Source organism: Lupinus angustifolius, chromosome LG11 (assembly GCF_001865875.1).
Source record: "Lupinus angustifolius cultivar Tanjil chromosome LG11, LupAngTanjil_v1.0, whole genome shotgun sequence".
In the NCBI taxonomy this organism is placed as follows: domain Eukaryota; kingdom Viridiplantae; phylum Streptophyta; class Magnoliopsida; order Fabales; family Fabaceae; genus Lupinus; species Lupinus angustifolius.
Window position 1 is genome coordinate 35,583,890 of NC_032019.1, and position 16,850 is coordinate 35,600,739.

Consider the following 16,850-nt stretch of genomic DNA (forward strand, 5'->3'; position numbering starts at 1 on the left):
ATTTGACGTTTTTTGAAAGTTACGTTATCTTAAATATAATCAATGATAGAAAATTCTACTTTCATTTTAATATCCATATATTGCAACTCATTTTTTTATAATGTCATCACTTCATTCAAAAGTCAACAACAAATTAACATATGGATAGTAATATGTTGACATTGTGAAACATTCTTAATTTTACATACTATTTTATGTTAGTAAGTTTCAAAGCAAAATATACTTTATAATAGTCAAACTCTTCTTTATTTGATGCTTTCTTTTTGTCAAATAAAAACAAATAAACAATTAGAAAAGTTCCATTTGTATTTTCACTTTTGACTACTTTTTCTTAAAAATTTATTTGTTTTTATTCATATTTTAGGTTTTTCTTACAAGACAAAATAATAATTTATAAAATAATAAATATAATTTTTGATAATTCTATATAGCAATAAATTCAGTTCAAAACTTTAAATTATTTAGTCAAAATACATTTAATTTTTAATTCATGGACGATTTTTTGTTATTTAGGATTTATATTTCTTAAAAGTAAAAAAACAGCCACACTAATTAAAAAAACAAAACAAATAAATTAATATTTAAAAAATCCTCATTGATTATATTTGAAGTTTAGACTATTTTTTAGTTAACATTATATATTTATTTGACATAACCAATCATATTCTCTCATCAATAAAGGACTAATCCCTTTAGAATGTATCATTACTCCAATAAATATTATTCTTATGATTTAAACTTTTAACCTTTGACTTATTATAAGAAAATTTAAGTATACATTATTAGATAAACACCTTGTATTGTATATTTAATTTAAGGATTTAATATATTCTATTAGTGGAGAGGAATACTGAATGGGGATCAGCTGTCCCAAAACGAGTATGTCCCCATGTCCTTATCTAATGAGATTTCTCCGAGTAAAACAAATATGTTATTTTATGTTTTTAGAATTTTTCTTTTTAATGAAATTTCACTTTTTCATTGGTCTGATACAGGAAAATGGGACAGGAATTGAGACAGGTGATCTCTGTCCGAAGAATGCTTGTCACCTACTCCATTTATAGTTAGTACTCTCTTTCTCTCACACAAGCAACACAACACAACACCAAATAACTTTTGCCTTTGTTTTCTTATTCTTCAATTATTCTAATATTATTATTATTATTATTTTTATTATTTTTATTATTATTTTGTGTTCATGATGGAGAAGCACAAGTGCAAACTTTGCTTGAGAAGCTTCTCCAATGGTAGAGCTTTGGGGGGTCACATGAGGTCTCATATGATGAACTATCCTCTTCCTACAAAGCCACAAGCTTCATCATCACGAACTATTCAACTCAGTTTCGAAGCCGATTCAGCTTCTTCATCATCTTCTGAAGAAAACAGTGACAATAATAATAATAATAATATTGTTAACAATAATGATGACAAGGGTGTTATTTGTTATGGTCTTAGAGAGAATCCAAAGAGAAGTTTTCGCCTTGAAGATCCAGAATTTTCATCTATGATCCTTCAAGATAGAGAGAGTGAAACCGAATCTTATAAGAACAGAAAATGGTATGAGACAAGTAACTATAGATCAAGAATGAGAGATGATTGTAACAATGATGAAGGTGAAGCTATGATGAAGAAGATTAAGTTATTAAACAAGGGTAGTAAGATAGAATCATGGGTTGTTGATCATGAACCTTTGATGAGTTCGGTTTCTGATGTATCAACCGAGGAAGATGTTGCATTTTGTCTCATGATGATGTCTAGGGATAACAGATGGAAGAGACAGAAGGATCAAGAACAAGAACAATTGATGAAGAATGATAGATATTATGATTATGACAAAGAAGAAGATGAAATGGAGAGATTCTCAGATGAACAATTCGAAAGTGATGCATCATCTGAAGAAGAATCTAGGTTTTCCAAGAACAAAGTACGAGGTGGAAGGTACAAATGTGAAACATGTAACAAGGTTTTTAGATCTTATCAAGCATTAGGTGGCCATAGAGCGAGTCATAAAAGGATGAAAGTGAAGATAAGTAGAGTGAATAATGAAGAACAAGAATTGGAGAATGAGAATGGTGGGAGTTTTGCTTTAATGGTTGTGGAAAAGAAAATACATGAACCGGTCTTCCAACCGAAAACCGGATCGCGACAGTGCCCTATTTGTTTAAGAGTTTTTGGTTCAGGTCAAGCACTTGGTGGACACAAAAGAACACATGTTATTGGGTCAACAACAATAATCAAATCAACACAAGTTTCAATTTCAACAAAGCATGGAAACAACTTTATAGATCTTAATCTTCCTGCTCAAGGTGATAATGGTGATGATGATATTAACCCTATTGAGAATTCTGCAGTTTCAGATGCAGATTTTGTGAAAATCCATTGAAGCAACTAAGGGTAATTTTCTAAGTTCAAATTTTGTTTTTGGTTTTCAGGTGACAATTTTTTGATCATTTTTATATTTATTATGCAATTTGATATAAATCTGCTCAAATTCTAACTCTAGTTCAATTCTTATGAATTATACTTTGTTTATGTAACAAATTACCTTGACAGTCCATAAATGATGGAACTGAAGCTTTATGCTTATTCTATTATTCAGATTTATACTTTAAATCACTTTCTTTGTGATTTGATTGTGTTTCTGGCAATAATAAGGTTGTTCTTTAGTAATTACGAGATGATACAGGTTAAAAGCCTTAAAACAATCTCTTCACTTATGTGGTAAGATTGTATACATCTATTTTTCTCATACCTTACTGAGTAGGAGCCTAGTGCACTCGGTACCCTTTTTGTATGGGATTGTGTAGACTAATTGACAAGAATGCTTGGTGGACAAGGATCTGCTCTCTCAAAGCATGTCTCAAAGTCTGTCCCAAACTAATCATATTATGTCATATTAATTAAAAAATTAAATATTCATGATTTTATTAATTTTCGCTTCATTGTGATGGGTTAAAAACATATTTCGGGACAGAAAATCTTCATCCTTTAGTGAAATATGACTTTATGGGACATTTAGTAACTATTTTAAACAAGAAAGACATTTTCACATGAAATTGATCAAACTACATATACTTTATTAATAGAAAATGTAACTTATGACTTCAAGGAGCATTATTGTACATTTGTTCATTTCATGATATATGGAATATAATATGTTCTCTTCATGGTTCTTCAACTACTAAGTTTTTTTATTACTTTTTTGTTCAAGACATTTAAGAAGGTGAATAAGTTACATATTCTTCTTACTTTTCAAACTTTTCATTCAGATCTTAGTACTTGAGATTAGAAGGTGAGTTAGAAATTTTAATGGCTGAAATTACCTATAGACCGGGTAAATCTGATTTATTATTGTCTTTTCTTCTTTCAAAATTTGAGGGAAATATATACAAAATTAATGGCTCCTGAAATCAACTCAATTGATTAAGGCTATGTTTAGAAACGTTTAGCACGGAAACAATAAGTCTCACATCGCCTACCTTATTGTTTCGGTAATGGTTTAAATACATGTTGGGTTACTCCTCTCATTGCCAATTGGTTTTGAGATGGAACCTTAACAAACACTATGATTAAAAATTAAATTTAAGTCTTTTTGTTCTATTTGGTTAGAGGGAATTTTAAGATAAGCTTTGAGGTTTTAAGCCACTATTTGAGAAGCCACTTGAAAAAACTTATAACATAAGTTAGGGGCTATACATTTTTCTTCCAAATTTATACCCATCATTTTTAAAAAATATGACATTTTTACCTATATATTCTCACCTAGTGGAATAAATGTTTGATCATTGTTAGTATTATTAAAATATATAAATGTCTCTTAGAATATCTTAAATTATTAACCATATAATTTTAATGATTATTGTCACATTTTTACTCTCCCCAATCTAAGGAGATTGTAAAACAAACAAGAAATATAATTAAGATGATTTGAAATATTTCTCTTTAATATTTGAAAAGAGCACATATATGTACATATTTACATTACTCTATGAACTTGAATATTTAAAGAATGGATTATATTTTATACATTTTTAAATGTGGCCTATGATATGCCTGTAATATCTTACCGGTTGATACTAAATTATTAAATTATCCTTATTATATTTTAATTACTATTAGTTCTATATCATTATTTTATATTTGTTATTATTAATACTTTAATATTTTCAACTAATTTTCCCAAATATATCCAAACATGTGGCATTTGGCACATTAATTATCACAAATTTCTCATGTTGGAAACCAAATCATCCGATGAAGATGGTGACATATATTCTTAAAAAAAATTAATGATCCAAATTTTAAATTATTTTTAAAGAATTAAGAAAATCACATTTAGATGAACTCTCTCATACTAAAGAGAATTCAACTCATTTAATTTTATTCTCATTTTCTCACTCTTCATTTCCTCCAAGCCTACTACCTTGAATAAAATTAATTAAGAACTATAAGTAAATATCTTATTTTATGAATAAAAACTCAAATTATAACTTATAATTTTTTTTTCATGATCAAATTTACTCTTTACAAAGTAAATAAATTTTAAGAAATTATCTTTATAAAAATTGACTGGATTTAAAAATACAACTTCAATCTCTATAGACTATATTCATATTGCAGCTTTCATACTTTGTTTGGTTGATGAAAGAAAATAAGAAGAGAGAAATATGTGAGTGAAACAATAAAGAGAAAGAAAAATGTAAGAAAATGAGTAGATTTTTTATATTATTTTATACGAGAGAAATAATAAAGAAAGAGAAGATAATATATAATAATATTGTGTTTTAAAAGACAAAATTACCCTAATATTAACCCATTTTTTCTATAATTTCTCTCCTTTTATCTTCTTCCCCCTCTTTCTCTCTTAAAGCAAAGGAGACATAGTAATTTCTTCATGACATTATATAAATTATATAAGGATTCTAAATCATATTTTACTTTTAACCTTCACAATAACCCATAAATTTTCATGTATGAAAACTGGCCTTGATATTTTTGGCCTTGCGACTATTTAATTTATTTTTGCTGACTTTTTATTCGAAATCGAAAATCTGAAAATCAGTCTTGGTAAAATATAATCCAAAAGTAGAAACAAGTTAACATTGAGACTTTTTAATTATTTTTGTTGACTTTTATTCAATATTAAAAATAAATGTACAAATGACACTATATTTATTAGCATCGACCGTCACTCTGTATCAATTGATCCGCATTCTTATTTTTTCTGATATAGAATGTATCGTCTTCATGTTATACTATTTAAGAAAAAACAATTTAAATATAACAAATGTAATATATGAACTCTATAAAGAGTGAATATATAAATAAGAGAATTGGTGGAAGATTAATGATATATTAATATAAAAATGAAAGTAATAGAAGTAATGTGTAGAAATTTATATTATTAATGAGAGATGTTACAAAGAATAAATTTGGAATTTAAAAATCATATCATAGTGGTGATTATTACTTGTTTTGACTATATTAATAGTATAGATAATATTATAGATTAATAGTATAAATATAGATGGTAAGCACAATTTTTTCTAAATTATTAAGTGGACTCTCTAATTCGTATTTAAATTAATAAAAGATTTGAATAGTAAAAAAAAATATGTTTCATAATTTTTTTTCCAAAAATATAATTTCATATACATATTCCTTAACCATATTTTGACTATTATCTGTTTACCATATTTATATTACCGTTCTCCATATATTGAATTGATTCAATTAAGAATAATCCATTACAATAGAAATAATTAGTGTTTCAATAAATAATGAAATTTATTTATAATTATCGTTAGAAATTATTTGTCTATTTAATGTGATTGGGAGGTTAATTGGTTAATGTTTTCAACTTAATTTAATTTTTTCCCTTTTTCTAGTTCGTAAGTCACAAATTAATTACTAACAATTTTAGCTACTTCTTTGATTTTATAATTTTTATTTATTCTTTGATTAAAATAATAAAAAATATAGATTTAGACTTTTAAAAAAAACTTAAACCTTAACATATATAATTATTAACCATATTTTGATTACCACTAATTTTTTACCATATTTATATTTCCTAAATTCTATTTTGAATGTTTCAATATATTGATATTGAAGGTGTTTCTTATCTCATTCAATAAAACTGATTAAATTTTTTAGAATCGGTTCTTTTAATAAGAGTCAATTACAATAAACATAATTCATCTTCTAATAAATGATTAAAGTTATTGAATTAACACTTATTTTTTTGGTACATATTGAATTAACACTTATGAAAAAACTTTCATTGATTAACATAAATGATTTTTCATATTCACTAATCATTGTTTTAAACTTAAATTGAAATGTTTTTCATTAATTGCCGCAGATTAATTAATCGAATAATTTATATTTATATATTTTTCAATAAATTTAGAACACAGTACTTAATTTATTTATTGTATGCTTGAGTAGGAATTAATTCAATTTAATATTTTATTTTGAAAGTTATATATTTCTAGTTTACTTTGATTTGAATATGACATTTAAAGTCACCGAGTTTATTCAAAATTTTAATTTTAATTCTATTAATCATTATAGCGAAAATTGTATATAATATTTAAAAAAATATGACAGCTATAGAGAAAGAATTCTCTCTACTACTAGAGAGGCAAATTATTGCTTTCCCTTATATCCTTAAAAGTAAAAATATCATCATATTATATTTAAAGGATAAAAATGATATATCATATTATTATTTTCATTTTATCATTTTATGCATTTTCGTCTTTAGTACTTGAGAAAATCTTGACCCCTTTTTATATGTTGAAGGGAAATGGAGTATATGGAAAGAAATTTAGGAAGAGATGGGAAAACCTTCTTCAAATGTAAAATATTGGAGATCATGCATATGAGGTTTAAGTCATTTAAGCATTTTGGTTTAGACATACATCAAAATAGAAAAGTTCACAAATATGTAAATCATGAGATTTAAGATGGGTGGATGAAATGGAGGATTATTTTTGAGTGTCGTGTAATAAAAAGATGTCGATTAAGCAAGAGTAAGTTTTATCGTACAACTAAAAGACTTACAATATTATACGAGCTTGAATGTTGAGTTGTAAAATATCAACAAGGGAATAAACTCTATTTATTAGAGATGGGAATGTTACATTAGATTAGTGTACATACTAGACAATATATGATTATAAATGAACGAGTTGGATAGAAAGTTGTAGTAGCTCATATTCTAAAAAAGAACGTGGAATCATGTCTTAGGTGATTAAGACATATGTGGATGAGACTAGTAAAATATCTAATATGGAGAGTAGATCACATGAAGGTTAGTCCAATTTCTAGAGGAAGAGGAATGCCAAGAAAATCATAGGTAAAACGATTAGGAAAGATTTATAGATCAATATTTTGTTGATGAACATAATTTATGATTAAAAAGTCATGAACGATTGATCTATATAATTAATCTCATTTAATGAGGTTAGACTATATTGTTATATTTTCATAGTAAAAAAATATAAGTTTCATATTTTTCCCCCAACTTATATGTGTATAACATTATTGTTCCGGTATAATAAAATGTATCTTTTCACTCTTAGAATATAAATTTCATTAATTATTAAAAATGGTTTTTTTTTCAAGTTGAATGTGGTCTAAAAGTAATTGGTCAATGTTGTAAACTTAATTTGAAATGGTTTTCCATTGTTATTCATTGCCACAAATGAATTAATGGAATAATTTTATACTTTTTTATTAAATTCAGAACGTAATACTTAATTTAATTTTTATGTCTATGTGAATTAGAATTAACTCACTTTAATAATGTATTTTTACTTCAAAATTTAATTTTTTTAGTTTTCTTTTATTGTAATCAAATTGATATCATATCATTTATAGTTATAAAGTAGATATAAATTTTATCGATCATCATAGTGAAAATTACCTTTTTGCCATCATTGATGAGTTAAACTATCGTTTTCTATCAATAATGGTGCATAAAGGTCATTTCTTATATGTAGTTATTATGTTATAGTATGGATCTTTGTAGGGTTTCAATCCTTGTTGTGGTTGATGACGTTCTTATTCGTATTGTTGTTCTAATACTTGAAGTTTTTGTCACATGACTTCAGAACAACACCTCTGAATTTATTTTAGTGTTGTTGTTCGAGACAACTAACACTTCATCTCAATAGTATTGTCTATGTGCTTCTTCCACGATGTGTGGACGAGTTATTAGCTTCTCTAGAGAGAATTCTTTAGTCTTATGCCTTACAAAGTTTTTAAGGTTCTTACACTGGAGGGTAATTTGTCAATGATGACAACTAGTTGAATTTTCTTAGCCAAAGACACTCCCTTGTATGTTATTATTTCATGATCATTTTTTTGTAGCTCATGGGATTGAACATTTACTGTATATCATGGATCATCTTATCACGACTCACGATATATTTCTTAGTATAAATTTCCTCAATATCATATATCTTCTTCTGAAGTGCATCAAACATTTCTTTTGCAGTATTATAAACCTTCTAATAATCACTTATTTTGAAGTATAAGTTTCATCAATATCATTCAAAATGTTGTTTAAATAAAAAATCAAGTTTCTGTCAAAGGGCTAATTTTATAGTCATTTTATTCTTTACTTATTTCTTAGCTTCCTCATGCACCACATGGATATTAGTATTCAGAAAGTTGGATATTTTTCTCATAGTAAGGAAAAACACTAGTTTCTATTGTTAACGTTTGAAATGATATGTTTCAAGCCGAAAAGGTTTATTGATGTCAAAAGTGGGAGAACCAAGACAAATAATTTCTCCGGTAGTCATGTCAATGGAACGTCTTCAAATTTTTAGAAACAAATTAAAATAAAAATAAAAGACTATGTTTACATGCTTAGGAACACAAAATGTTGTTATTGTAGCTTGCAACAATTATAAATGGCACGAAATAATATTTATTAGTTAAAGTCACGACCAAGTCGCTCTCTTTAAGATGTTTTGTGACACTGCCCAAAATGTGCAAGCAGACTATCAACCATGTCGTCCATAGGATAAACAACCCAAATCTTTGTTATCAAATTCTTACTGCATTGTAAAAATTGATCTCGAATACAACAACCACAATATGACTACCAATGTCAATTCCCAAAATACTCACAATATGGCTACACATGCCAATTCTTTTTCCATAATATTGACTACAAGTGTCAGTTCTCGAAATGTCCACAATATGGCTACATGTGCCAATTCTTTTCCCACAATACTGACTACCAGTGTCAGTTCTCGAAATATCCATAATTTGACTACTTGTGTCAATTCTTTTTCCCCAATACTGCCTACCAATGTCAGTTCTTGAAATTCCCACAATATCGGTGTCTGTGCCAATTCTTAGTGTCACAGAAAGAAAGAGGGAGAACTTTGTTGGAATGCATCGGCAAAGAGAAAGAAAAAGTTGAATGAAAGCGCATTCAACTTGGGATGAATTATAATGAGGGGAGAAGACCTATATTTATAACATGAGATTTTTTACATGTTCCTCATCTCTCCGATGTGGGACTTGGGAGTTGTATTTTTTTCAGAACTCTTCTATGTGAGACTTGAAAGTTTTTTAGATTTCACACCCAAAAGTGCTCACTAATGGCTTTAAACAAACCAAGTTCCAATAATCCCCCACTTGAAATAAAAAAACGATTTTCGAGAATTTTTGTGGTCTCAATAAGATTGTGCATAAACAAAGGTGTCATGCGACTTGAACCTTTGCATATTGAGTAAGATCCAGATTTTACTAGAGTGTCTCGTAGTCTTGAACTCTATCTCTGACATCAAACCACACACAACCTTTTCAAATATGTATTCACAACTTGTTATTACCCATTGAACCTATTTCTTGGGATCTCTAGTCAGTTAAGTCGGGTTACTATCATGAGTGATCCTCGTTCTAAGAGCAATAGTCTCATACTCTTAGAAGTATTATGGACTTTTTCTCTAGCTAATCCTTTTGTGAAAGGGTCTGCTAAGTTATTCTTAGTGCGTATATGATCCACTCTAACAACTCATGTAGAGAGTAAATCTCTAATGATGTTGTGCTTACGACATATTTATCATTTTTTACCGTTATAAAAACGGTTCTCAATTTTTGTGCGTCGTCTCCATCATAAAATCGCTCTTCCTCTTAGAGCACACCCTAACTTTTACATATAAATATTCTACAAGTGTTTCTTCTACCCAATGCTAGACTTCTCTTTTTCATTTCACACTCTTAAAATCCAATAAGCCATTTGGATCTGCTACTTATATTATAGATCTAGATCACATTTGTTATATAAAATTAACAACCGGATATAAAACACTACTCTAATGTTTTATTTTACTCCGATTCAATATAAGATGGAGACATATTATTTCAATATATTATACATATTAATTATATAAAATTTTGCTTTTATATATAATTATGTATTTATAGATAGTTATTAATTAAATATGAAATCACTCAGTCTAATTAGATGGTTTAATCAGTTAAATCGAATACATGACCTATTTCGGTTTGATGTCTGGTTCGAGTTTTATAATATTAATATTATCTACTTTATTATTATTTCATGATAAATTTTAGTGATTGGACTATAATCATATACATATTTTATTATTCATGTAATAATTATTTTTATATATTGATTATTACAAGATATTTAATTAAAATTGGTAACTCGTTAAGTACTATTTGTCACCTGCTACGTACACGAGTATCCATAAATAATATTGATATGAGCACGGGTAAGTACTACATACTCTTACCCGACACCGTTACCATTTCTAATCATAGTGTTATTATTCTAGAGAGTGATTGCCTTGAAATAGTCCACATGGTTTATGAGAAAATTCAGACTCGCCTTCACCATCTGGGACAAATACATCATAGTATCTCTGAGTTGCTTAGCAAGAATTGGAAAGTGCGGGTACAATATACATTTAGATAGACAAAGATTGTTTGGCTAAATTTAGTTTGAGTCAGAATGTCCCTTCGATTTCTTGGGACACGTCACTTATAGAAGTTAGGAGCGCTCCACATCCTTCAAACGAACATTATCCCCATCTTTTATTTTTTATTTCTTTTATTTCCGATGTAACAAAAAAAACTCTACCATATATACTTTTATGCCACCATATCAATCTCAACAATCCCTTTATATCTATGCAATTTGATTATTAGTATAAAGTTTCATTCATTATTCATGCCCATTATTCTTATTTTAGAGACAATAATTATTAATATATAAAATTCTTATGCTAATAGAATATCAACGCATATTTATAAAACTTAAATTGGTTATTTATATTTTTCATTAATTGCACCATTTTCATTTATGCAAAAAATATATTGTTTTTGTTAGACTATAAAATTGATTATTAAATTACTAATTAACCAGAGAAGTGAAACTTCAGAAAGTGTCACTCGCCACCACCAACGCCACCGCCAGCGCCACCACGCTGCACTACGAACCACCGTGTTGAAAATAATCAGAAAACACGAACTGGGTCCTCATATTCGAGTGAGATATCAACCTTCACATATTCAAAATTCAATCTTGACTTCATCTTTGTTGAATAGTTCCTTCCCTGCATTCATTTTTGATAAACAGTGATTCTTCTGATTCATAGAAATTTGATATGATTTGATATTTTAATGTTATTCTCTCTTTAATATGAGTCATTTGATTATTTATTATTTATTGAGTTCATGGTTATTAATGCTTACAAATTTTACTTTGGTTTGAACAACATAGAGTTCCTTTGATATCTTGATCTGATTTTGTATGAATTCCAGATTATTGTTTACTTAGTAGTTGTTGGTTCTGCTTATAATTTGATGTTTCCATTTTTCCTATTTGCTGATAGTTCTCATCATTTACCCCGATTGCATAGTGAATTCATCGTACCGCGCGTACCATGTATTGGGTTCGTCATAAAGAAGATCTGATAAAATTATTGTAAAAAGTGAGAAACTGCATATCCAAGGGAACCACGTAGCCGTAACTATGGTTTGCATAGCCATGATTTCTAGAGTATTTGGTCGAAATCTTATGTAGCTTTTAGTGGACTGCATAGCCATGATTTCTAGAGTATTTGGTCGAAATCTTATGTAGCTTTTAGTGGACTGCATAGCCATGATTTCTAGAGTATTTGGTCGAAATCTTATGTAGCTTTCAGTGGACTGCGTAGCCATGATTTCTAGAGTATTTGGTCGAAATCTTATGTAGCTTTCAGTGGACTGCGTAGCCATGATTTCTAGAGTATTTGGTCGAAATCTTATGTAGCTTTCATTGGACTGCGTAGCCATGATTTCTAGAGTATTTGGTCGAAATCTTAGGCAGCTTTCGGTGGAACCGAAGAAAACAGAATGAAACATCCTGTTCAATCTTAATGTCAAACACTACCTAAGGGTTCAAGTTCTATTTTAGATTTTTAGTTAAGACTGTGGGCTTGGTAAGTTGAACACATTTAATTCTGATTAAAGCATAGAAATCAATCTGCTTCTTGTATGTTGTGAGAGTATAACGGATCTTTAGGCTGTTGTTGATGAGTCGGATTTTTTAATGGTTACAACACAAATTATCGGTGTTTATAAAAATTCCAGTATAGTAAACTCCTTCTTTAAGTGGTTACTCTAACTTGGATTTTGCACATTATAAAAGGTTCAGGTTTATAGTCATTTTTACGTTGCATGTGTCAATGGGTAGATTTTTTGGTTTGGTGTGGATTGACTTAGCATTTGTTTAGGAAATGTTTGTGACTATACATGATTCCAGCATAGCTTTTGGAATCTGATGTAGTACTGTTTTGTTTTGACTTTTTTTGAGCCTATGAACTTGAAGCCATGATTTTATTTACCTTGTTAAGTGGGACTTTGGAATACAACGGGTAAAATCAGCATCCTTTTATGGTCAGAGGTGCTTTGTTTCTTATTGTTCAGTTCCGTTTAAAAACATTGTTCTTTGCGTAATGGTTTTACTCGAGTGTGAGCAGTAGAAACAAATGAAGTCCTAAGCCAAGTATTGAATGTCGGATCCTTTAAATGTTTAATCTAATGATCCGGAGGTCAAGAGATTAAAAAGACAGAAGGAAAATTTTGTTACCGATTTCATTTATCAACAACCAGATTGATTGCAAATTACAGTGACTAGAGACAGAGAACAAAATAAAATATGATATAAGTATTTTTTTGCTTTGGAAAATTGAGCTATGCAATTGCACAAACCATCACAGAAAGATTACTGTTGAGGATTTTGGTCATGCTTTTTTTATTTGTTTGACAAGAACTATGCTAAATATTATTTCCTTTGATGAGTTTCAGATCAAGATCTTAGCATGCCATGTAGTGTAGACTAAAAAATGGATGCACTGAAAGCATGTTATGGCGATGGATCTTCCGATTCAGATTCCGAATCTGTCCCTTCAAGTTCAACCTTAGCTCAACCGAAAGTTTTAACCCCCTTGCCGCCACCCCCTATCTCGCTCCTTGATCCTCCAAATTTTATTGGTATGTTTTTTCAAGCTAATTTTATTTACTCATTAAAAAGATAAAAGAGAATGAAATATGTTATTCTTAGATATGTTGAGGATGATCGATGAGAAAAATATAAGAATCGCAAACTGCTGCAACCTAAAATCTAACTTGCTGGTGCAAAATTTTCTGAATTCAATCAAGTTGTTTCTTACACTGAAAAAGTTTCATTGCAATTAAATCTAAATTCTTGTTTATATGCACATTTGTTACATGGCTTTTGATGACAAATATTTCATTGTTTTCATGGTGAAGGGTCTCTAGATCTGCAGATAGGTCAAACAACTAGAGTTCGGAGTTTCCCTCATGTTGATGGTAACTATGCCTTACATGTATACATACCAAGTAAGTTGATTATGATCTGCAAAGAAAGTTATCTTAGTTGAACATCCTATTCAACATTTGTATAGAGTAATTATGCTCACTAGATATTTTATCGAATTTACGATGTATGCATTTGTCTGTGCACATTGCCATGTATTTAGATTTACTTGGCATATATGTATACCTGCATATATGAGTTAGGATAAAGCGACCACCGCAATTGTCTTTAATAATACGCATATCAATACTGTATTCCGTGCTTTCCTTTAAACTTACTATCCTTGTTGATTTTTCCTTCTATCATTCATTTTTGTTCCTTGTTGGTCTTTAATAATATGCATATCAATACTGTATTTCTTGTGTAAGGATATTTTCTGCCAATGGACAACTTTTAAGATTCACTTGAGATGAATTTATCGATAAATTCTTAGTCCAACCCAGATAAGAAGATTTATAGTTGTTACTAGGCTTTAAAGGTTTTGCTCCTGCAAAGTTTTAGGTCAAGTTCCACCATTGAATGCAAAGCCATTCAACTGTTTTCATCTCACCTAAAATTCTATGATTTCTTACTTCACAATACTATTAAATTGGTTTAAAAGCTTTTCATGCTATATTATTATATTAGTTTGACTTTGGACTCAGACTACAGTTGTTTCTTTACAGTTAATATTTCATCTCCGTCAAAGAAAGAACTAGCCACATTCTTGAAGAAAGTCTCATGCCGGGAGCCAACTCTTAATGTTGTAGATGTTGATGTTCCACTTAACATTCTCTGCAAAAACGACGACAAACTTGAACAAGTTGCCTTGGGCAGGGAATTTCACATAAGTTTGGGAAGAACTGTTCCTATACGGGTGCATCAGATTGACTCAGTGGTCTCAATGCTTCGACAGAAGCTTCAAACTCAAAACCAGTCAGTTTTTGTTCTTGTATTGTTAAACTATGAAAAATAGAACAGCGTGTTTGTGTTCAATTTCCTCTTTGTTGCCTTGAACTACTCTTATTTTTAAGCAGTTACTGGATCGACTTTAACAAGTGGGAGATTTTTGTCAATGATGAGCGCACACGCACCTTTGTTTCATTAGAAGTTGTTCAAGGAGGATTAGCACAGGTACGATCCGTGTTCCTTTATCATGCTCCTATGTTGCTTTATTTTTCTATGCCCAAGGCATGGGCAAGTTGGTGGCTATAGTCTGTCATAATGGCTTAGTGTTTATATTTCATTTTAATCTGTATAAACCTCGGCACAAAGTAAGGTTGTTTGCCTTGTAACTTGGAGGTCAGAGATTCAAATCCTGGAAACAACCTATTTTTGCTTGCGAGAATAAGGTTGCATACATCTAGCCTCCATAGACTCTATTAGGTGAAAGTCTCATGCACTGGGCCGCCCTTTTAAAGCTGTTGATGTAGAATATTATCGATGATAAAATCTAGGCTGGGGCAATAGAAATGAGGTCATAGAACTATGGGGAGTTTCTACATTTATTTTAGTTGTCATTCATCATTAGGGTGACATGACAACTCTAATGTAAACTAGGGTTGAAATATTATTTTCAAAAACCTCATGGATTAAAATTTTTTAGGGTATGTTTTTGAGTTTATTTTTAGAGGAGAAAGAACAGAAAGAGAAGGCTTCATGATCATTTCACCAATGTAATTCATAGCTCGAATGCCTTTCATTTCCTTCCTCTCTAAAATTTAACTCGCAAATAGACCCGTAGTAAATCTTTTATTGAGGCATTGAAGCATCCTCCCTTTTTCGTGTTTTTCGCGGAGGGGTTAGGTCCTGCATGCAAATTGGCAGAGGTCTGTGATTAGATATTTTAGATGAGAGACTCTGGTTTGGACAGAGTTATATCATATTCTTTGTGTTAGCTTTTGACTCATTGTTTATTTCCATGTACTAGTTGTACTAATTTTTCCTTGTTTGATGTTAATCAAATTTATTCCCTCTATTTGGTTTCCATATATGAAGTTTGTTACTTCCTTTTACTTTTCAATGAATTCAGATAACAAAGCAAATTGAAGCAGTCAATGCAATATATAAGCTACATAATCTTCCTGAATTTTATAAGGTCAGTTTTACTAAGATTGTTGTCGCAACAACCTTGGTATCAGAAGAAAACACAACTACACTTAGCAGACCACTGTTGAGTGCTGACTGACTCTTTTCCGACTGATAAGTCTGCTGAGTGTTGTGGTTTCCAGAACCAAAAATCGTGTCAAAAGCATTACTTTTATCATCACTTCAGTCGTATTTGTTTTTCTTGAAGTACTTGACTTGAACATGAATTACTCTATTACAGGATCCGCGTCCTCACATATCGTTAGCATGGGCACCCAGCGACATCAGCAATTCCCTAAAGAAAGTCGTCGATGAGGAAATGAAGAAATCTGTTGCCGGGAAACCTTTAAAGAAATGTATCTTCAGCTGTAAATTCAGTGGTATTGAGTGTAAGATTGGCCAGAAAACATATGCAGTATGTAAAATTTCAGATGGAAAATAGTCAAGTTTGAAGAGTAAGGGGATACTAAATCCTTTGAGTTGTAGATCCATGCTTATATGAATTGAATTGAATTGAATATCATGGAAAAATCAATTTTTGAGTCTCAGCTATTAGTTTTCTTGCAGTGTAAGTGGAATAATTATGAATCTGTTTAATCAATCATTCTAAATAGTCCTTGTAGAAAGTATTGGATGCACTTCATAATGGTAAAATGTTTAATGTGTTTCCTTCTTTTTGTTCGATATTCTTTATATATTCACAAGATTATGTAGGAGTGTTTGGAAAGAATATAACAAAATTCTTTGAAGTAATATATTCCAATAGCAAATAATTGGTCCAAGTCATAGTTAATGTTCTTTGCCATGGCCATATTTCCCACATGAAGTACATTCCTTCACACAAATCGGCAACACTATTGTTCTGAAAAGTATGTCACTCCATATACCACTTCATGAGATTTGTTAA

At 29.8% G+C, this 16,850-nt stretch overlaps 2 protein-coding genes across 4 annotated transcripts; both read left to right on the top strand.

Moving 5' to 3' along the window:
• On the top strand, positions 1,165-2,586 carry LOC109360076 (zinc finger protein ZAT9-like). 2 transcript variants are annotated; one of them, XM_019604814.1, is made up of 2 exons: positions 1,165-2,119; positions 2,150-2,586. In XM_019604814.1, the coding sequence occupies exons 1-2, from the start codon at positions 1,199-1,201 to the stop codon at positions 2,381-2,383; spliced, it is 1,155 nt and encodes a 384-aa protein (XP_019460359.1). In that variant the 5' UTR covers positions 1,165-1,198; the 3' UTR covers positions 2,384-2,586. The 2 variants fall into 2 exon arrangements, with proteins under 2 accessions (XP_019460359.1, XP_019460358.1); XM_019604813.1 differs by having other exon boundaries at positions 1,165-2,586.
• LOC109359213 (U6 snRNA phosphodiesterase) lies at positions 11,403-16,553 on the top strand. 2 transcript variants are annotated; one of them, XM_019603788.1, is made up of 7 exons: positions 11,403-11,542; positions 13,345-13,530; positions 13,810-13,899; positions 14,542-14,791; positions 14,893-14,989; positions 15,888-15,953; positions 16,185-16,553. In XM_019603788.1, exons 2-7 carry the CDS (start codon positions 13,383-13,385, stop codon positions 16,383-16,385), a joined length of 852 nt encoding a protein of 283 aa, XP_019459333.1. In that variant the 5' UTR covers positions 11,403-11,542; positions 13,345-13,382; the 3' UTR covers positions 16,386-16,553. The 2 variants fall into 2 exon arrangements, with proteins under 2 accessions (XP_019459333.1, XP_019459334.1); XM_019603789.1 differs by having other exon boundaries at positions 13,819-13,899.

Coding starts and splice junctions, on each gene's coding strand:
- LOC109360076 (XM_019604813.1), top strand. CDS start 1,199: ATGATGGAGAAGCACAAGTGCAAACTTTGCTTGAGAAGCTTCTCCAAT.
- LOC109359213 (XM_019603788.1), top strand. CDS start 13,383: ATGGATGCACTGAAAGCATGTTATGGCGATGGATCTTCCGATTCAGAT. Junction 13,900..14,541: donor CTTACATGTATACATACCAA/GTAAGTTGATTA, acceptor GTTTCTTTACAG/TTAATATTTCATCTCCGTCA. Junction 14,990..15,887: donor TTCAAGGAGGATTAGCACAG/GTACGATCCGTG, acceptor CAATGAATTCAG/ATAACAAAGCAAATTGAAGC.